Source organism: Akebia trifoliata, chromosome 4 (genome assembly GCF_017979445.1).
Source record: "Akebia trifoliata isolate Shusen 1 chromosome 4, ASM1797944v1, whole genome shotgun sequence".
Lineage (NCBI taxonomy): Eukaryota > Viridiplantae > Streptophyta > Magnoliopsida > Ranunculales > Lardizabalaceae > Akebia > Akebia trifoliata.
The window spans coordinates 2237632-2260360 of record NC_141378.1 but is presented as its reverse complement, the minus strand read 5'-3'; the positions used below and the strand labels follow the sequence as shown (position 1 = coordinate 2260360).

Genomic DNA, 22729 nt, shown 5'->3' with positions numbered 1-22729 from the left:
TATCAAACCCAAAAAATCTTCTCAGTGCCTAATGTTTCTAGGAGTTGGTGTCTCTTTCCTTTTACTTGAAAGTTCCTCATCTCGACTTAACTTTGTCAACCCCTATTCATAGTTCAAAAGAGTACATACCCTTTCATAATTATGTTTCACTGGAATTTTCTGTAAAACATTGAATGTTTTGTAATATTTCAGTTGAGGAGATTATTTTCATTTTTCTTATGCAGTTGAGTAAAAACTGGTCAAATTTGTCCCAATGCAAGACTTTTTTAATGAGAAAATCTTTTTAATTCTTTGAATGCCCAAACACTTTTTGTAGCATATTCTTCAAAAATCTCTCGACTGAAAAATTCAATGTTCCAGGTCAAGGTTGGTTTGGATTTTAAAACCCCATCTCAAAATGCACTGTTTAAGATTAAAAATTTTAATACCATCACCTATAGAACACCACCCCCTTTTTACATACTCTTATCTGGAGTGCCGCCATAAAAAAAAGAACACCCTGGACTTAACCTGAACTGGTTGATGTCAATAAAGTCAAGACTGACTGAAGACAATTCAATATAGAATCTTTTTTCACCCGTACCTCAATGGAAAGCATCTATTGTTCCCTTGTGCTTTCACGTCAAGAAAATGCAACATGAGGTTCCAGACTCAGGTCACTTGAGCATTATTCTTCAATATATAATCCCAAAATCTTTTTATCCGATGTTTCACTGAAATATTGAACCACTTATCAATTGCAACCAACCAAACTGCATGTATCTTAGGTTCTTCTGTCAATCTTGGGACTTGTATGAGAGACTAGCGAATTTATTTTTTTACAAAAAACCTATATTCTCTTAAACTTAAGCTATAAATTTTATCTTCTTCGACATCAAGATCTAATATCCTTCAACCTTCAAAACAAAAGAGAGCGGGTTCTGAGGAGGTTGAAGACTATTAGGAAGGCAATTCAAGAGTTTTCAGCAAGAGGTAAAAATAACATACTAAACCCAAGAGGTTCAAGACAATGGGCTTGTGCAATTGAATACGCTTCTGTTAGCCTCCCATGGCACACCAAACCCAGGATTGATCATCTATCTAAATTTTCAGCAAAATCCGGATGGTATATCAAAACATTACCCAAAAAAGATATAACATACATTTTTGAGTGCTGAAAATTGGTAATGAAAGAGAGCCCAATCACATTGTTTTATTACAGAAAATAAAGCTGTTTGCCTGTTCTTATGCATCTCTTCCAAGGGACACCATCATCTTCCTCGGTTAAATAATAGATCTAGGGTGATGTATTGAGGTCGTCAATGATACAGAAACCAGATTGTAAAACTAATTACCTCTCATCATTAATAGCAGACCAAAATTCGAAGGTCAAGGAGTGTAGCTTTCTCATAATAGCCCCTGATGAAAGCCCTCTGGCATGAAAACGCATCAAAGCAATCAAAAAAAATCAGAAACATCCCAACCCACCTTGTTGGTATAGCAAATACTAAATATTTGAACTCAAGGACCTTTTGAGTAAATAAAAAACACAGACCTTGCCTTGTAACAAAACACAGATAATCCATGCACTCTCTTCATCAATTAGCGATATGTGATTTACATAAGGCTACCTGGCACTTTCTCTTTTTTTAATTAAGAGACCTCCAGAAGTCAATGCCACTTTTATTAGATCCAATTTGAATTACTGAAATCCCGAAGCTTACTGAGGAATCTCTCCATATCTTGTCTTGTTTTTATCCATTCTTCTCTCTCTATAACGGTAGTGGGATCGTCCCTTTGATTCTGAAGTACCAAAAAAAGTCCACAGAATTAGCAAATGGAAAGCAGAACCAATTTGCAGGGTAAAAGGAGTTGAGATGATCACCAATGGAATTATTTTGAAGGAGTTTCCATTGTCACGTATAATAAGCAGATCGCCTTTTCTATCCCTCTCTCTCCCACCTGGAACTGTAACCTGTTAAAAAGCAGACATGGCATCCCTACTTAGAACATATCAACCATAAAGCCAAGGATAATAAACACAAAGAACATTTCAAGTAACCGTTTATTGATTCAACCACCCATACATTTCATATAATTTCAAAGAAGATATATATATATATATATATATATATATATATGTATATATAGCAATATTTCTCTCAGAATCAAAATGACTCCATCTAATCTTGGAAGGAGAGATGAATTTATTCAACTGTCAAATCTAACATTAAAAACATTTGAAGTTCTGTTGGCTTTTTCCTACGTCACTCCACTTGGTCTACCAAAGCTCAGCCAGAAAACTTTTCATGTCAAAAAAGTACAATGGATTCCATCACTTCCATGCATAAAGGCGGTGATTTAAAGTTCAATAAACTAGCCTTGACTATTGGGCAAAAGAGGTTTCCAGCAGTCTCACAGTTTCAATGATCAAGAATGGCAGAGAACTAGAAGGCGGTTGAATTGGGTTGTGAAGTTCCACAGAATTCCCAAAACCCTAATATTGTAAAATGGATGGCATGCTATATCTCATTTGAGGTATGCGATGATTCAGAGGTTTACGTACGGCCCAGCATTCATTCTTGCTTGCCGGTGCTTGGCCGTAATAGGGCTTTACTTAGGATGCTAATCCGTATATAATGAATCAACTAATTCTCCTCTCAATGCACGGGGACCTTGTCCTTTAAGAGCTGTTTGCTTGCTTTTCTCTTGTTGTTTTGTATCCAGGATAATCATTCTATCTTTTAATGATCCCATCCCCTTTCCATTATTTCTTTGAAGAACAAGCTTCTTCAATTGGGTTTCTACACGTGGAAAAAGCTCTTCAAAATCTAACAAGACTGGTTATAAGATAGGATCAAAGAAGAAATTGAGCATTATCAAAAAAAATAATAAAAAATTAACATTAGCTGGATTGCCGCCACAGCTGCTCTCTTTTTCCCCTTTGTTTCAGAACCTTTTTGGGGTCATTTATATCCTTATTTGGAGTGTGATAGATAGCTTCAGTAAATGGTGTTATAAAAAAAATCGTGTGTCAATATAAACTCTCTAAAAGAACTATAAAACCAATGACTGCCATAAATTGATAAGTTGCTAAAAGGTTGAAAGGTGAAAGTCAAATTGTGCACATCATGAACTGAATGTTTAAAGATGCATTTTTTTTTTAAATGTTGTTTAACAAAAAAAAAAAAAAGCCTCACCAGAACTTTTGCACGGGTGATTGACTTTGTTTTTGAATCGATAACATAGATCTCTTCAAAATCTAGTACAAACTCTGGGTCACGTGATCTCCTGTTTCTGTAGTGCTTTGTCAAGAAAACCTGTTACAGAACACAAGTCAATGAACTTCAAAGTCAAAAATGAAAAGCATCAAATAGAGCTTTTAGTCCTTTCAGATCTACTATTAAGATCATAGGATATTTGCAGTCCTCTTCAATCACTGACTTCAAAGATAATTGAGCCAAGAGAACGAAAGTGATAGTTTTAGGGCATTTCTTTCCCACCAATCTCAATCTTAACTAACATCTCATCCCTTTGAGAGACATTCACAAATCAACCAAAGGTTTTGAGTTTTTCACTTAATCAACCAAAGCTAAAGCATCTGCAAATAACATGAAGCAAGGCCATCACAAAAGGCAATCAGTGCATCGATAGACTGATGGCTGACCAACTAGTGCAAATCTATTGTAACAAGGGCCTCATTTGTTTCACCACCAATTGTTCACACACTAGTTATAGTTTTAGCCTTTGTTGTGCACACTCAAACCGTCTCCATCGACTTTATCATTTTCCCTATTGGAATTATTCCTAGACTCCTCAAATGAGCTCATTTTCCTGTTTTATTCTATTCTTAGAGTCTTCAAATCACTGAGCAGAAAATACAGAGGTATATTATTATCCACAACTCTTTTTCTTGTTTTTGATAGGTATTATTATCCACAATTCCACAGAGATTCCAAGATGGTTGTCGATTGCAAGGCTCTATGATTTCTCTATCTGGCCAGATTAACCACTTAGCTGTTGGAAATTACACAAATTTTCAGGGGATCTAACAAGGAAAAGATTACATCAAAATATTTACTTTCCTCTGTGGCTGCAACACCATTTTCTACCCGAAAATGTTTCTGATTTTAATTAATAAGGATATTAGGGGTTGTACATATTATAGAATGCAATCCCCTCCCTCCAATCACAAAAGCCAATTTTTGGATTTTGGAATTCAACATAGAAACAGTAAAAAAACTATAATTAATTGCCAATACAACCAAGTCAATTGAACAAACAAGCTGATGTCAATCTCAATAGAAACACAATTTAGAAGGTAAAGAATTTTATTAATACCTTCATTATCTCCCTTTCGGACTTATAAAGTGGATCTCTAGGTGCATCAATGGGCGGCTCGGTAACATTGTAGCACCCATAATCACTTTTTGCACACCGAATATACTACACTTTTCATAACAAAATACAAATTAAAAGGCAGTACAGAATTACATAAAAGGAAATAAAAAAGATCTTTTTTATTTTATTTTTTTTTTTAAGTTTATATATCACATTGGAAATCAAATACGATCCTTACTAAAAAAAACCAATACCTTCTGAGGCATCGGTGCAAGAACTTTCGGAATTGCATAAATATCTGTATCTGGTGGAGTAACATACATCTGCACCAACAAAAACTTCAAAATTCATCCCCAAAAAACCTCTTTAAGGGAAAAGCTTAATCAATTGGATTCAAATTTCTAACCTCGCGAAAATCATAGACATCATTATCAGGGTCAGGAGGCTTTCTGATAAAGAAATCACAATCAAACAAACAAATCTTATGGAACTCATCCTCGTTAATCCTGTAATCGACCACCATTTCAGAATCCCAACCTTGCGTAGAAACAAAGCTTTTACTCTGAACCATCTCGATGTCGTCTTCGGGTGTTGAAGAAGAAGTAGAGGTGATGGAGAAGAGGCGATCGTACTCGACATCGTAATCCTTCTTGTTGTCGACCTCTTCGACTTCTTCTTCGTCCATGTCGTATTCATCAGAACCTCCTCCATCTACATCTCCTTCGTCTGCCCTAACCCTAAAATCTTTTTTGTGTAATTTGAGAGAGGAGAGTAAGGGTTTTGGAGTTGTGAGAGATGGGAATGTAAAAGATGAGAAGTGAGGAAGATGTGAGGAGGAGATGATGATGGATTTGGGAGTACAGGGACATGGTGGGAGAAGAAGTAAACTTCTCATTGCAAGTTTGCAACTCTTTACACTATTGACTCTACTCAACACACTCTCACGGGGCGGGAAGATCGAAAGAAGAAAATGGATTAGATTCCGAAAGGTTGGGGTGGTGGGACCACAGTTCTAAAGATGTTTTACTGTATATAACTAGTGGACAGTAATGATCCACTACTGTTTGCAGAGTCTAATCTAATCTATGCTGCCAAAGACAAAGCAACAATTGTTAGAGCAACTTCAACGCAAATAGCCATTCCGGCTAGGCATTTTATTATGGAGAGCTATGTATCGCACAATTGCGTATTCAATGGGTTTGCTTTTTGTACTCCAACCGTACTAACCAAAATCGTTCTTCACAAATATTTTAATTTTAATTTTTTTAAATTCTACACAAAATTCAATGTTTTTTTAATCATGAACCGATGGGGGGAGAGTTTGCCTCTCCCTCTTTCTCTCTCTCTAATTTTTTTTAATATAGAGTCCGATGCAAAGTACTTTGGAGTGCTGTCAAAAGGCTCTGACTCTCTAAAATGATAATTAGGAGAGGATGCAGAGTCTGAATCTGAGTGCGTTGGAGTTACTTTTAGACAATATTAAAGGAAAAGGTAAGTGTGCCAAGTGCTTAATTTCTAATGGATTGATGTGTTGTAAGTAAAAATTGGTGTGGCAATAAAATTTCTCTATTATTATTAGCAAATCCCATAAAAATATGAACAAACAACAAAGGAAAATTTTGTTTTTGGGCTGAGGCACATAGGTTTGTCGGTGAATTTTGTTTTTGGGCTGAGGCACATAGGTTTGTCGGTTTGACACATTGCAAAGCAATTGGTGTAAATTCAACTCAACTCAGTTTGTAAAATAAGGCCTTATCTATCACTATCTACATCAAAATGACTTTAATGATTGCTTCATAATAATAACCTAAGGCCATTATAACTGTGGTAATAATTACACCACCCGTGAATCAAACAAAGCAAAATCCAGGGTCATGCATTTAGTTTCATAGCCTACCCTCCCCTTCTCAGGCACTCAAAAAAAAAAAAATAATAATAATAATAATAATAATGAAAATGCTGTAATAACATTAAAATGTACATCGATTCTCACATCACTGACATGGAGGTATGTGTAAAACCATAAATGTTTTTCATCAAGATACGAGTGAAAAGCATCTATGATTACGTGTGCACCTCCACATCAGCGATGTGAGAATCGAGGTACATTTCAATGTTACTCCAGCACGACTCTAATAATAATTGATCAGTAATGCCAAAAACTATTGTGGTAGGATTCCTTTAATTGTCCTCCAAATAACACATAAGAAATCTCAAGTTAAAAATCATATATTGCTGCATCCACTATGATATTCATTGATCATGACCTTACAGAGAGAAAAAAAACAAAATAAAGAATTAGCACATAACGATCTCAACTCGACCGGAATGGCTGATGAACGTCACCACGATAATGCTACTCTATGATCAATCAACCATTCTATTTCCAAATACAAACCGACCTATAAACCTGTACCTTTCTGGGAAATTTACAGACAAACAAAAAGAGTTCTTTGAGCTGCACAACAGCTTAGGAAGGAATAAGGCCTTTTACAAACTGATTTAATGCAACACAGCCAAAGATTCAAGATAGTGGCAGCACAGAGCAACAACTCTGCTGATATCACTCGTGAAATTATCTTCGCAATAACTCGTGCACCTAGCTGTTGAAGTAAAGCTTGGAAAACATGCATTTATCAATTTAGAAGAGCTCTTCGGAATTGAACTTGTTCCAGGCTTCCTGTTTTCATGGAAAAAAAGTGAAGGCAAACACAATAAATTGAACCCAAGTAATTGTATTTGACAATATCATAATCATCACAAGGGCTATAATGTTGAATGCTCATTGCAGGACAAATGCATCAATGATGATGAAGATGGATTTGGATGATCTATAAATGTTTCAAATCCCAATATTTGGAATAAGCCATAGATCAGGAGGAGGATCTCTACATGATCTTTTGTGTTTTTTACTCTACTAAAGAAATAACACTAACCGTTTATTTCCAATTCTCTGCGCATGGTCACCTTTTTTTTTTTGCCTGGTCAAATTTCACTCCCATTTTATATAATCAACAAATCATTAGGTGGGAGTATTTCTTTCAATCAACAAGTTCTGCAGTCAAAAGAACTCGGGACATCTCTTTTCCCAAAAGGTTCATCCTTAAATACTTGGGTAACTCTTGTAATTGAAAAGAATCATTGGATGATAGAGATAGTAAATAGTAATAAGAAACCACCATTGACATGGGCTCTCATCTCAAAAGTACTACGATATCCTTCCCTATCTATATGTGTGTGTGTGTGTGTGTGTGCGCTATTCATGGTTCAATTTTTCGTGTCATTCTAGAATGTTTCGGACAAGAAAGTTTCACATTGTCTCATAATGTTTTAGGAAAGTTTCAGTTTCCTTTTCCTAATTGAAACATTGCATCGAAACAAGGTACCAACCTTGGTGTTAATCAATGTGTCTTATTTTTTCAACCTCTAATACCTGTTTTCATCAGTGTAGTAGAACAGCACTTGATAAATAGGGTCTTCTGTGACCATAAATAAATACTGGTGAAAGTTAAATGTATATTCAATTTGATTTTAAACTAATAACATACCTTAAGGAGGTCAAACACCTTTTCTGCTATATATTTTTGTTGAATACTGGCACCTTTCTGTTGCACCTTATCGGGATGGACGCACAAGGTTGCCTTTCTATAGGCTTTCTTCACTGAAGTAGCGGCAATCAAATCAATTAAGGAAATTGTCTGCCACCCACATTCAGGCCAAAGTACCTACCAATGGTATTCATTGTATACAGGTGCTTAGTTGGTGTGTACAAACATAGGTATATGCACAACGATTAAGATAAACCATGAATTTTACAGTTACTTGGGACAAAAAGAACTGAAAATCATTTCAAGAAAGAAAATAATTTGGTTCATCAAACAAAATCCAAAAACTCAAACATACTACAATCAGAAAAAAATCCCTGATGCAGCCACACACACAAAGATACAAAAAGAATGGAGCAAATCATCTTATAATACACAAAGGAAGACGGCATCACGTGCATTAGACATGAATGGCTTGTGCAAAATGCAACGAAAAAGATATTACTCACGGTCACGGTCTTTTTTGCAACATCCCTGATGCAGCCACACACACACAAAGATACAAAAAGGATGGAGCAAATCATCTTATGATACGTAAAGGAAGACGGCATCACGTGCATCAGACATGAATGGCTTGTGCAAAATGCAACGAAAAAGATATTACTCACGGTCATGATCTTTTGGGTAAAAAATCTTTACATGCCTCAATTTGTATTGCAAATAGGAAGCTTTTTCCATTAGCTTGTCCATGGCATGATTACCAATTTGAATTGTTTTTCTTTTTCTAAGAGCTTTAAGTCAAAAAAAAATTACAGTCTAAGATGGTTTTGTTAGTTTTAGGAAGTATTTATTTCAACTCATATAACTAAAAGGCATTTGTATTAGGAAAGCAAGGCAAGTCATAATTGAACCCAACTAGGAATTTCTACAGGATGTTGTCTAGTACATCTATATAAACCAAAATTGCATTATTTTCCTTGGACAAGTCTATGTGATAATACCACAAACATGGGTTCAAAATCCCTCCTTCACACTTAACCTATAAAAAGAAAAAGAAAAAAAAGTGATTTCCTGAATTAGTGTTTATTATTATGCATTTTGTGATGGTACACTAGTGTGTGGTATGATGCTTCATATTTGATTATTATGATATTAATCAGTGTTTTGAAAGGCCATAGGGTTGTATGCCTCAAGAAGTCCCTCAGGACGAGGTGCACCCAGGGACCTGAAGCGCAACTGAAAGACTCAGAGACATTGGATGTGTACGCAATGAATCAATGGCATTCAAACAGCATAGGCCTCATTTGAGCACCTTTAGGTGAAGGTGTACACCTGCCTCTCCCATCCTATAATTAATAAATGCACCCACTTTACTTTAACATGTATGTCTATATATAACATTCTTGCTGCTATTTCTGATGTAAATAAGTAGTGAGCAGCCATTGCTAATGGGTTCTGATGGAAAATAATAAATAAATCAGACATGCCACCCTGAGCTTTAGATCATCTCTTTAAATATATACCATTAGAAGAACAGTCATCTTTAAGACACAAAACAAAGGGAGGAAAGAATGCAGATCTTTTTTCAACCAAAGGAAATGCTATAAGATAGGATGCAATAAACAAAAGATAAAACATTTAAAAAAAACGCACATATTGCAAAGTTGATAACAAAGCACGCAAATTCCCTTCTTTTCCTGCGGCCCACCGTCTTATCTCAACATCTACTGTCTCTGCAATTCTCTGAAATCAATGTGGAGCAAAATTAGAGAAGTGACAATTAATTCAAGTGCGCTGAAGGAGGTATCATGTAGCTAGGAGTAACCGAAAACCAAACTTAAACCCAACACTCGCAAATATGATGAGGATGGAAAGTACCAATGCATACTAGAGAAAGCCAGTGCTAAATTAACTCCCATACTACACAATGCCAGTATAACACTGCATGATTCACATGACTTACATGTCTCTCTGCCTGATCCCTCTGAGTTTGAAGGTCACGCTGATTTTTCACAGCTAGTGCTTGTGCCTGAACATACAGACTCAATAATAAAAAACAATATAACCAGATTGTGAAAAGATCAAACAAAATTAAATCACAAGGTTGAGTAATGAACAGTTTCACTGCAAGTGAATAGCATATATAGTTATTCTACATTTAAGAAAACAAAGAGTAATAGAATGCATCGTCGTCACCATCAAAGCCTTGTCTCAAAAGATTTGGGGACGGCTGAACAAGGAGTAATAAAAAGAAATAGACAAAAAAACACACCGCACGCTCCTGAGTCCGTTGTTGGCGTTCCAATCTGGCTCTTCGTCTTTCTTCACTTTCCCCATCAATTTCTTGAAAGTCTCCAGATGATGGAGTACCTTTCACAAACAAAGATAGTTGAACCAATTAGCATCATAGAAAATGCCCGGGGATCTTCTCCTATCAGTTTATCAGGGGAGAATTTTACGGTAGCAGATGTAAAAGTTTCATTTTCTAACGAGTTACCTCCAAATATTGAAGTAAGGTCATCACCAAATTTCGTTGTGGAAGAAGCCTTCCTCATACTAGATGGGGTTCCTGTGGATGGCCGCCGGGGCACTTCAGGGACTTCCCTGTTCTGAAATAGGCCATCAAATCCAGCATCCTAAAGCATAAAGTCAAGAAGTAAATAACATAATCAACAAATATTACAAAAACTTGGATCTGGTCTAGGCTCTTACAGGAGTTGTAGTTCTTGATCTAGGTGCACTAGTTGGTCGAGCACCCATTCCAAAAAAGGATTCAAGATCACTTTCATTCTTTTTTTTATTCTCTCTTGCAACAGCAGCTGCCCTTACTCGAGCCTCTGCAGCGGCTCTATCAACAGCAGCTCTTTCTGCTCTAAGACGTACTTCTGCTTCAGCCCTTGCAACAGAAGCTCTCTCTCTTGCTTCTGCATTTGCCCTCTCCTTAGATTCTGCAGCTATCCTTTCTGCTCTTTCCCTTGCCTCTGATGCTGCCCTTTCACGTGCTTCGGCTTGTGCCCTTTGAACAGCAGCCCGTTCTGCACGTCCGCGTGCTTCAGCATTGGCCTTCCCAACAGCAGCCCTTTCAGCTTTAACACGAGCTTCAATAGCTGCTCTATCTCTTGCCTCCTTTGTGGCCCTCTCCACAGCTTGTCTGGCCTTTCCTCTCTCCCTTTCCATATCCCGCCTCCTTTGCTCTCTCTCTTTTTCCTCCCTCTCTCTTTGTTCCTGTTCACTATTTAATCTCTCTTGTTTTTCTCTGAGATCTCTCTCTTGAGAATCTTGCATGGCATTCTCATGTTCTTCCTGCTGAGAAGAATCCTTGCTTCTACCAACTTTTGTATTTTCTCTCTCCCTTACTTCCCTAGCATGCTTGAATTTTGCCTCAGCTCTATCCATAGCCACCTTCATAGCAGCCGCAGATGATGCAGCAGCTGGATTTGTGTCCAACTCTTCTTCGCTGGAAAGAACATCTGAACGTTCATCAGCATTATTTCGAAGACCACCCATGGAAAAGTCCTCGAGTTCATCTACTGAAGATGCATCTGCGTTCCTCACCGAATCAGAGTCAATTTTGGGACTCTGGAAGTTCTGAGAGGAATGCTGGAAAGTTGAGAATTTGTTAACCTTCTTTTTTGTATCTACAGCAGAAAAAGAACCATTATCTTCCTTTGAGACTTGTACTGGTTTAGGAGGAGGTGGCCTTGAAGGTGGAGGAGCACTTGTAGGTTGAGTGAAAAGAGGAATCTCAGAGACAGTGAGCCATACATCATCAACTGGTTCCAAATTGTCTTCAGATTTTGGAGACTTATATACCTACCAAAAAAAAAAAATCATTAGAATTAGCATTTACAACTGAAATATTTATAAAAATCTGAAGAAACAGCAGGAATTTGAAATGGATTAGGCACCTTGTTCTGGGAGGCATTTCCGGTGGTTTTCAATGAAGGTTTCTCAGTTGGTTCTTCGCCAGCAGATGCATGTATCGGGGTTGTTTTTGTCCCTTTCTTTAAAGGGCTCTTATCCTTCCCTCTGTTATTCATGTCATATGAAAATGAAGGAATGGATTTTGTGAGGCCGTCGAGGGGATCCAGGTCATTGAATACTCCACTAACAGATGAACCATCAAATTTTGCACTTCTAATGTTATTGGGCTTGTTAATTTGTTCCAATCCATCATCAGTGAAAAGCCCCGAGGACACATATGACGGGACCGAGGCTGACTCTAAAACTACAAAGGGATCTTCCATCACACTGGAAGAAGATTTAGTAGAAGGAACACTTGGTTGCTGCAACTGACTGGTTTTTCGAGTTGCCCTGTGCATAAATTGTTATGTTGCAGAGCTTAAATCAATTAATATTTTAATTTTCACATGAAATTGGCTACCAAATATAAGTGTTTCACTAAGATAAATTGTTCACAAGGTGAATACTCACATACATGCAAATAAGAAAGATATCAATGCCACAATTGCATGAGAAATTTGTTTGGAGATATAACCTAAAAAGAACAGCATTCCAAGTGCCAAGGTACATGCATGCCACATAGAACAACTTCTGTGATAATTTATAGGAATAGAAAATGTAGCATATTAACATCATTGGATTCCTGTTTTATTGGTGCAAATCATTGAGAACTTTAAAGACTTTTTTTTAGGATTTTCCTTTTAGATGGGATCATGTATCTAATGTGGTACTCTGGTTCTCTTTTTGAGCTGGTATGGCCTTGTTGGTATCTGTTTATCTTTCTTGTAGGCAGGTCTCTCTACCTCCTTTCTGGTTGCTTAATATACTGTTATTCATGAAAGAAAAATGATGATCAACATGAAACAACATAACGATGAGAAAAGAAAAACGTGAGTGCATGATTTTTTTGATAGGTAAAGATAATTTCATTAGAAAAAATGGAGGTCAAGATGACCAACCAAAAGGGTACAAAAGGTACAACCAAATCTGTCAAAAACCAAAAATAACCCCAAGTCATCCCAACTAATCCATAACTAAATTACAAACCCTATCCAACCAAACAAGAGAATCTTCAAAGAAGCCCCCCCCCCCAACACACACACCAAAAAAACAACAAAGCTAAGATTTCCACCACAAGGTCATGAAACCTCGGACTCCTTTCCCTCGAAAACCGGTTATTTCTTTTCTTCCAAATGCTCCAGCAAACCGCGAAAGGAAGAAGACCCCAAAGAATGCATTTAGCCCTGACAAAATGACTCCCCCGACCCAACCAATTCTCAATGAAAAACTGCATCGAGTAAGGAAAGCAACCCTCCATGCCAAACAAAGACAATTGGGTTAGCTCTACCGGGCAAGACCACACTAGGGGAGATTTGAATCCACGATCTACAAAAATGGAACAGAACGCCTCACCACCTGTGCTAAGCAGGTGGTTTATTCATTTTGGAAAAAATAGGATCGATTGCATAAATACCTAATGATATTTTAGACACAACGTACATCATCTGAATTGTCCACCCATGCCATTTTAGATGGAGCACCTGCATCTGACACATACTGGATTACGGTTACTGTAAGCGTATGTCGATGTTGTACCCAGTCTAAAAGGCTACTCTTACCAATAGCCAAGCAATTAAACTAGGGACCATAAAAAATTGTCTAACATTAAATAATGAGGTTAAGACCAATTCAAATGCAAGACCACTTTATAAGGGATTTATTGAATAAAAAATTTCATTTTGATTATGTATTGTTCCTTTGTGAACTCTAAGAATTGCTTGTATTAGCACCTCACAGGAACTTTTTAGGAGATTCTTTCTATAAGAAATTTTTATTAGTAAACATTGAGTCACACACCACTTGCATCAAGAGGTATGAAAGCAATTTTTTCATCAGACCATAGAAGAGATTTGGTTTTACATGTTGGCCTCTACAATGAACTCAAGCAAAAACCCACCAAATAATCACCAAATTAACAATTTTTGGGAAGAAATACGCACCCTTATTCATGGATTATAAGATAAAAAGAAATGGAGAAGTCTCAACTCTCAATAGTACAAATTTACTAGATTTCCCAAGAAATCCGCACTGAAGATGATGCCAATTGAGTATTCAACAGAAATGTCGACATAATCATCAGCATGCACTAGAACTTCAATAACTAAATAATTGAAATTCAATGTGAAAAAAAAAAATTGGATCACTAACACGTGCAATCTGAAAAGAGCCAAAGGCGTACCTGTTTTTCGGAGGACTGCTCCCACCAAACCCAGGTAGCAAATCCTCGAAATCAGACAAATTCTTCTCCACTTTTTTCGATCTACTTCCACTCGAACTTTTCAATTCTGCATCCGTTCTACCCAAATTCCCAAGCAGGTCATCGAAATTGGCACTCTGTTTAGAGGGCGTAGCCATCGATGAGAACACGTCTTTGTAATTAACAGACGATGAGCTCTTCAAACCCGACACCCCATCAAAGATATCATCGTCGTAAACAGGTTTATTGTAAACAGGAGAAGATGAAGTATTTGCACCCGATTCCTTTGATCCAAGAAATATAGATTCTGGTGGATTCGCGTACTTGGTAGGACCACCAAAAACATCATTATAATCACTTAAATCCCCAAAATCATTCGTTTTCTGATTACTTGTCGATCCAAAGAGATCGTCGTGATCGTCAAGTAAAGAATTACCAACCGAGTTCGAATTCCAATCCCGTCGCGCTCTGTTCGAAGAGGAGGAGAATGATCTAGTCTCATCGACCGATCCGATACCAAAGTTTAGGGTTCCTCGACTGCTAGTGGTGCCCTTAGATGCCCCCGTTGGAACCGGTTTTCCTTGTGGTTTAAACCCGAAATCCTTCGCTAACAAACCAGGGAAATCGTCCATGGTTTGTGTTTCTGTATAGTTTCAGATCTAGCAAGAAAAAAAAGAGGGATCTTTGATCGAAATCGTAGATTTCTGTGATGAATTAGGGCGGATAAGAGGTGATGAAATTTGTGTGGCGCGATAGATCGTAGCTGATACAATGAAGATCGAGATCTGGAGATGAATCAGAATGTGGAGGTCAGATTCGAAAGACGATGGTGAAGAACCATTAGAGATGCATGAAAGTTTCGGACTCGTGGTTTTTCTTCTTCTACAGGGTCTTCACTGCTCTGAAAGAGAAGGATGTTTGTTCGTTTTGGTAATTTGGTTTGTAATGGTTTAAAAGAACCGGATGCCTAATTCGAACTGGACCGGTGATTCCGGTTTGAGTCGGCCGACTTAATTCTTCCCAAGTAATATCAAGTCAATTGAACATCCATGTCACCGTAAAAAGGCTTAAATCGTCGACCTTTAAATGGCAATTTAAATCATTGAGATTGACATTGTTCAAAACGTGGAGCTTGTGATTTTACAATAGTTGGAATCAAAAATTTAAGTCACCGATCAGAATGGTTGAAGCTGAGTCCATTAATATCAACATTTAAATTGGGGAAATATTCAGCACCCAACCATTTTTGTGTGATGAGGAGATCATCATCATAAAAAATCAGTCTATTCCAAAACTTCTAATCCCGTCACAAATGATTTATAAAAAATGGACGGTCCACAATAATATCAACATTTAAATTGTTGAGAGCAACCTTGTTACAATCATCCATCTCTGTATTTGAACATTGTGGATAGCTTTTTCGGGCTTCCACTCCTCAAGGTAAAAAATTTCTTCAGAGGATGACTTGATCTTGATCTAACGGTCCTTTTGTTGTTGGTGATGATTTGGTACTACTTTTTCACCGTTTCTAGTGCAAAAGAAAGTAAGACTTGAAGCTTGCCAAAGATTCTTTGATGAATAAGTCAATAACAAAGTTTAAATAGTTAGACTAAATGATAAATAGTGAGTGGTAACAAATGGAATATTCAAAGAGAAAGAAAAAATGTGTGAGAATTTAAGTTTTTAACCCTCTCTTAATCTTTGAGATGGTTTTTATAGTTGAAATCTGGGATTTGTGTCATCACACAGTTGGTCTAGATGTAATACCAGGTAGGATGTGAGCTAGATGAAGCCTGGTGACTTGACTCTTGAGTTGTGTGTGCATGACTCATTAATGGTGATATTTGAATTAGATTAATAGTGCTTTACTGTATTTAATGTTGAGTCAGTATGATAATGTCATGTCTTCTCCTTATTTGATAAGTTTTTTCAAATATCACATTTAATGTCATGGATTTGGCATGAGATAGAACTCAAATTGTCATTAATGTCTTGTGTTATTATGTTGGGGCCTTTAGCCTAGATGAATGTTCTACTATTGAACCATGAGTTTATTTGTCTCTGCTTGTGGGTATTAGTGTCCTAATATTGACTATGCTTACTTATGCTCTATTTGTTTTCGTTGTGGGAGGGTGCAAATTGTGCCAAACGCAGTTGTCCAACCCGTTCAGCGTGTTTGACGTTTCAAAATTTATGTTGGGTGTAGAAAGCATTCGGCTACATTTCTGTCGAACCGATCGGCTTTCGACACACCATCAAGCCATAACTTCTAAAATAGTAGAGAGTTTTCATGTCCCATTCAAACTTTAAGATGCAGACTTATCTTGAAGAACTTGACTGGCCTTACTAGGTTAGTAAGGATTTCACCCTTACTAAGGGTCCTTGGGCTAATCTTGTGGCATCCAAAAACATGATCAAATACTTCAAGGTTGTAGCGGACAAAATTCTATAAACTTTGAAAGAAATCTAACAAAAAATTATTTTTCACTGTTGACTTTTATTTTAAGTTTAGGAGTTATGTGAAAGTTCGATAGCCATCCATTTTCAAAACCTTAGATCAAGCTCAAAAAAAAATTTCTTTCGAATTTTTTTATTTTCTTTTATCTAAATTTTTCGATGAAATTTAGAGGGCTGTGGTATTCGATTGTTGATATGGTAATTCATCTTAGCAAAAAAATACCTTAGTAAGGCTCAAAATCTTACTATGTTAGTAAGGAAAGGGTTTCACTATCTTAAAAGGGAAAAACTTTTCTTACCAACTTAGTAAACTTTCAAATCTAACTATTGGTCATTGAGCTCAATTGGATTGCAAAATTGGCATGCTGAAGTCACAACCTTGTAGATTTCATTGAAAAAACTTAAGAGGAGAAAAAGTAATAAAATATTTTGTTTTGATCTTGATCCAAGGTTTTGAAATTGAAAGGCTACTAAACTCACACCAAACTCCCAAATTTGTCCTCTACATCCCTGTGGCATGAGATCATGTTTTTTTGGATGCCACAAGATGAGGTCAACGACCTAAAATCTTACACCTAGGTGATTCATGAAAATTTGTTTTGCCATTTGATTCCACCTAGACAATTATCAAAAAGAGAGTTGGTTTTTAGCATACTTTTAAAACTTGTTGAGTAAACTTGGAATTCGGATGAATCGATTTGATTGGAAGTCCAAGATGTCTCGAACCCAAAATTTGATGCAACAAGCTCATTGAGTCAACTTGGCCAATCATCAAGTCAATTTGATTGAGTTAACTTGAAAATGCATCTCAGGAGGTAAAAAACTTGATCAAGTTATGCAATGATATATGATATTTTTTGGAAGCAAAAAATAATTGTTTATTTATTTTAAATTATTTATGAATGTAATCATTTTATATTACTTTTTTGAGTTGACTCAAGAGTTTTTTATTTGACTCGACATCCAATGGAAATTGAGTTTTAAAATTATGACTTTAATTTTTAAGGTGGGATAAATCCTATTTTTGTATTTATATTTAACACCTCATAAGTTATATAAAAATAATTTTATTACTTTAAAAAAAAAATCATACAATAGATTACCAAACAGTACACTTAACAAGATTATTCAGTAACAGCAAAAATAACTTTCTCTCAACTTCAGTAAGTGGTTTACCCTATCACGACTGTACTTTCTTGGATGCTCAGTTCATATAGTGCTACTTGCATCGAACTTTCTCCAACCAAAGAATTATGAGGTGATAGAGATGAGGCCTTTTAAGAAATAAATTTAAGTAATTGGAATGTTAAGATACCACTTAAAATTATGATTGCATTTGGAGACATGTCTCTTGTAGGTTCTATCAAGTAAATTTTACGTATTTTTTGTTATCCAATCTTGTAGTGGATTTATGAAGTCAAATTAGGATTGATTGAGTGTCGATACCATTGAAATTGTTGGGGGTGAAACGGGTTAATGGTCATTAAGGGAAACATGTCATCTCTAGATACGATCATACATTCATGATAGAGATGAACCTGACTTCACCAAATGAGATGGGATAGGACATATGGATAATGGCTCTTCAATAGAGAGCCATTCTACCATTAAGCCAAAGTGTGAGATTACGCATGCATGAGGCATGAAGTACGAGGGATCCTCGATAGAAGAATAATCCAATAGGTTATCAACTAAAAGCCAACGTATGCAATCTCCTCCCATATAAGTTAATATTTATTGAAAAAAGTATCGACTTTAGCGTTGAATTGGAATTGCAAACACATCATTAGAGTTAGAGAATGCCGATAAAAGTTATTTGGACCTGAATTGCTCACACTATGAATATAGGGAAGTACTGAGACAATGATTTTGTTGCATGATTGTGCAGTCATAATTTTAAAACCTTGAAAGATTGAGACCACAGTGGTAGATATATGTGTTTTTTACTAACAATGTACAAAATCCCTTCGATCTGAGAGAATTAGATGCTCGCTTGAAAAGGATCAAGATTGGAAGGCCGGGAAGGAGATTAGAAGGCCAAGCAACCGCATGCACACTAATTATCAACCAACATTAGCTTACATTTAAAGGAGAGCTTGCCTGACTTCACATCTTCCTTATTTAGTAATTCTCTCTTCATCATATGTGAGAAATCTTTTATGGATAGTTTTTGTTTTTTCTTTTAAATAAGGGAGTTTGCATCAAACACCTCTCAATGGAATATGTTGGATTACTACTGCAACATTATATTCATTCTAGCTTAGTTTGGGTTCGAATGTGTCGTGCAGAAGTGTAACAAGATTAAAAAAAATTACAAAACGAACACACAAGATTTACGTGGTTCAAGAAATTACCTACATCCATGAAGGAGAGGGAGAAAAATCAACTATCAACGATAAAGATTATAGACTCTCTGTCCATAGCCACAAGGAACCTCCCAGAGCAAAAAACACATAAGAAACCCTACTTGAAAATACAAAAATGCCCCCCACCCCCCTAGTCCCCTTAAAAAAAATAATAATAAGAATAAGAATAAGAATAATAATAAAATAAAATAAATCCTCTCGGGATCGCTGCCCCCGAACCTTGCATGGGCCCAATTGATACTGCCTTACCTCTTGAAGGCCAAGCCCAATAATAATACTAGATAAATCACAACAATGAATAGTTCATCCATTTAATTACCTAAAGTTATATATTCCTTTATAACAATTTTATTTATATATAATCTTACTATCTTAATCTACTATGCTCTTTCAGGTTGTCTTCTCGCTCTCATCCTTCAATGTGAAGAATATGTGAGTAATTCATACACAACAACTCTTTCTTTTATCAAGGGTTCTACAAATTGACATGTTCCCATAAACAATTGAAATTCTATTCCTTGATTCGTACCTTCAATGTTTGAAAACTTAATAAAGTTTTTTCGTTAATCCCTGATCAATAAACCTATAAAATTCCTCAAAGTGTATCCTACCAAACTCAAGTATTGTAAACAGTCCCTCATTTACATCCCAAAGCATCTTTAATTTTCCATTTATATTGGCTCATTCTTCAGCAAACCCTATTGATCGATTTAGCAATGATGAAAATGTATATTATAGTCACTAAATCACATGAAATTTCTCCCAACCCTTTCCTCCTACAACATTCTAGTCAAATAAAAGATTAAGCAACGACATCTTGATGCGAAACGGTTAAATGAACACCATTTCTTGCATACCATTTTTATTTTTATTTTAGGTGCCAAGACTGCCAATATATTTGCTGAATGAGAAAAAGCACAAGAAGTATTTCATCAATCTTACCTTTGGATGTATGAAACGTAAACAAGAGGATAACCTGACACCTAAAGAAATTTCCATCACGAAAGTAATCAGATACAATTGGGTTCTGGTTGGTTCGGTTCATCCAAGGCCTTAATCCAAGTCCAACCCAAATTCTGTTTGGATTCAATTATTTAGATCCAAACCAACCCAAACCCGAATTGGGGTCCCCAAGTTTGTACCTTTTTCTCTACGTGGCTAAGCTTTCACCATAGTTTTCATCTGAGAAGAATATTTTGCAACGTAAGAGAAACGAAAAAGAAAAGAAAAAAATCGCGCTGACCACTGGCCTTGCTCATCCTTATCCACATTAACCTTACGCCACGTCACAACCTTACATGAAAAAGTATATCCTACGACGTACACGACTTTAATTATTTGGACCAGGCTGTGTCCTAGAAGATAATAGGACAATATATTGAATGATTGTGCTAGTAAGAATATGGACGTCAGAAAACTGCTCACGCATCCAAGTTTCAATGTATAGAGATACACTAGATAATTCCTCCTGCATAAAAGCATTAATGATTTCATATGACGTCATAAGCATACGTGTACACGCATATTCTGACGTGTAAACATAATCTTTCGTCGAATGCCTAATAACGAAGACCGAGAATTGACACCTTCCAAATGGACAATTGGTCAAGCGAACCTGTACAAACGTCCAAAACAGGTGACGCACAGAGTGACAGATATGGAACGCTATCTCCTGACACGTGTTCAGTGTAAGTTTACAAAGCAAAGACACGTGTGTTACTTCATTCACCTCACGTATCAACAACGAATGACCAGAAACAGCCGACCAACCGATTGAATATATAAATACTGGAAACTATCTTGCATTCCAAGTTTCAACCAAAGTTCCATCGTTGATCGTTCTAACTTGTATCCTTATCAAAGAAGAAGAAGAGAAAGTAGATCAAAGAAATGAAGGGTCGTGATTTAGAGTTACCTGCAGGGTTTAGATTCCATCCAACGGACGAGGAGCTCGTGATGCACTACTTGTGTCGTAAATGCGCTTCTATGTCGATTGCTGTTCCAATAATTGCAGAGATCGATATTTATAAATACGATCCATGGCAACTTCCAGGTAATATTTTACTTAATTTGCTTTTAATTTTGATTTTTTAAAAGTCAACTTTTGATCTTAAAATCAGAGTTTAATTGTGTTGATTTTGGGGGATTTTTTTTATTTTTTATTTGAGCAGGCATGGCTTTATACGGCGAGAAAGAATGGTATTTCTTCTCTCCTAGGGATCGGAAGTATCCGAACGGGTCAAGACCGAATCGAACCGCTGGGTTTGGGTACTGGAAGGCAACTGGAGCGGACAAACCAATTGGGAATCCGAAACCAGTTGGGATAAAGAAGGCTTTGGTGTTCTATGCTGGAAAAGCACCTAAAGGGGTAAAAACTAATTGGATCATGCACGAGTATCGACTTGCTAATGTCGATAGGTCTGCTCGCAGGAAGAACAGCAGCTCATCAAAGGTATTAATTAATAGGGGGATGAAATTACTAATTTGACATTTTCAGTCCCATCCGGTCATTATTGAGCCAAGATCCAAACCTGGCCCGTCTTACCCGTTTGTTATTCCAATCGAAATGTCACTTGTAAAATATATCCGGGTTTGGATTTTTTATAAGACTCGGTTTGGTTCATGTTACGTTGTTAAATGGATTATGTTTAGGCTAGGTTTCAAAACGGATGAAAATATACCCATTTAACGTCCGAACCAAATCTTGCCTGGCCCAATTACTACCGGAAGTCGTTCCAACTTCCGGTGAAGTTGTCAGATTCCGAACTAAGTATATCTGACATTCATGACTTGTGCAGCTAGACGACTGGGTTTTATATCGAATTTACAACAAAAAAGGCGACACAAGGAAGCAATTCGACGTAGAAATTCAAGATTCGAAGCCGGAATTTCTGAAACACGACCGAACCATGATGCCTCCACCAACAGTGGCGTCATCGGCGATGAACGAGTTTCTTTATTTCAACCCGTCCGATTCGATTCCGAGATTACACACCGATTCGAGTTGTTCGGAGCACGTGGTGTCTTCTGAGTTGACGTGCGAGAGGGAAGTCCAAAGCGAGCCTAAGTGGCTAGATTGGGAAAGAGCCCTCGACATAGAGACAAATAACGACATTGCCATTGAAAATATCTATTTTCCTCAATTTGATAACCAACAGCTCTCACCCTTAGGTGACATGTTCATGCAACTGCAGAAGCCGTTCTGACGTGGACCAATCAAAATTGAGATAATATAAGTCCCATCCATCTTTCATCCGTGTCGCACCTTCGTTGTAGCTTTTACGTGTAGCGTTGAATGCACGCAGTACACGAGACGGAAGTCTGTGAGTGTGCACATGCGAGCGTGGCGCAGCATGCGTCGTTGATCTTTGGAGCTAAGACAGCTGAAGGGTTTTGCTGACGAATCTCAATGATATTGCTAGTTGCTTGTATATAATGGACGGTTGTGATTTTGCCTTTGTAAATTAAGTGGTTGATTGATCTCGGATACGTTGTATGTGGTCTCAAGTCTTAGTCATTAAGATATTTGATGCAAGGGGGTCCCCTGCGACTCGAGAGAATATTTGTACGTTTGCTATTTTTGTCTTTTTCTCTTAATTTTTTTGTTTTATAGCAGAAGATTTTGTCTTCATTTTATATATGTCGAACAAAAAAAATGGGAAAATTACTTAAAACGACTCTTGTGGAGGGATTTCTTTTTAAATAGTCCCTAAGTTTTGGACTGTAACATGATAGCCCATTTAGTAAATTTTTGTTTCTTAATGTTCCTCAACCCTATCTGATGTTATAATGTTCTTGAAATTACCTAAATAATCTTTTTT

At 36.8% G+C, this 22729-nt stretch overlaps 3 protein-coding genes across 6 annotated transcripts; 1 reads left to right on the top strand and 2 right to left on the bottom strand.

The window, feature by feature from the left end:
• Positions 1 to 1103: 1103 nt before the first annotated feature.
• Positions 1104 to 5394, bottom strand: PTAC6 (plastid transcriptionally active 6). Of its 2 annotated transcripts, XR_015177353.1 has the most exons (7): positions 4727 to 5394; positions 4575 to 4643; positions 4321 to 4425; positions 3180 to 3299; positions 1865 to 1954; positions 1535 to 1782; positions 1104 to 1412 (listed from the first exon to the last, which is right to left on the bottom strand). XR_015177353.1 is itself a non-coding variant. In XM_086438280.1 (6 exons), the coding sequence occupies exons 1-6, from the start codon at positions 5213 to 5215 to the stop codon at positions 1666 to 1668; spliced, it is 990 nt and encodes a 329-aa protein (XP_086294406.1). In that variant the 5' UTR covers positions 5216 to 5394; the 3' UTR covers positions 1104 to 1665. The 2 variants fall into 2 exon arrangements, 1 of the variants encoding a protein (XP_086294406.1); XM_086438280.1 differs by having other exon boundaries at positions 1104 to 1782.
• A 1137-nt stretch (positions 5395 to 6531) lies between these two features.
• On the bottom strand, positions 6532 to 15010 carry LOC147402892 (auxilin-related protein 2-like). 3 transcript variants are annotated; one of them, XM_086438274.1, is made up of 9 exons: positions 14068 to 15010; positions 11774 to 12179; positions 10578 to 11678; positions 10363 to 10501; positions 10138 to 10235; positions 9829 to 9894; positions 9519 to 9608; positions 7869 to 8045; positions 6532 to 7000 (listed from the first exon to the last, which is right to left on the bottom strand). In XM_086438274.1, the coding sequence occupies exons 1-9, from the start codon at positions 14715 to 14717 to the stop codon at positions 6962 to 6964; spliced, it is 2766 nt and encodes a 921-aa protein (XP_086294400.1). In that variant the 5' UTR covers positions 14718 to 15010; the 3' UTR covers positions 6532 to 6961. The 3 variants fall into 3 exon arrangements, with proteins under 3 accessions (XP_086294400.1, XP_086294403.1, XP_086294402.1); XM_086438277.1 differs by having other exon boundaries at positions 10363 to 10474; XM_086438276.1 differs by having other exon boundaries at positions 11774 to 12161.
• Positions 15011 to 20707: 5697 nt separating this feature from the next.
• Positions 20708 to 22670, top strand: LOC147402891 (NAC domain-containing protein 2-like). The gene is made up of 3 exons (XM_086438273.1): positions 20708 to 20961; positions 21080 to 21360; positions 21707 to 22670. Exons 1-3 carry the CDS (start codon positions 20799 to 20801, stop codon positions 22112 to 22114), a joined length of 852 nt encoding a protein of 283 aa, XP_086294399.1. The 5' UTR covers positions 20708 to 20798; the 3' UTR covers positions 22115 to 22670.
• The last annotated feature ends 59 nt before the right edge of the window (positions 22671 to 22729 follow it).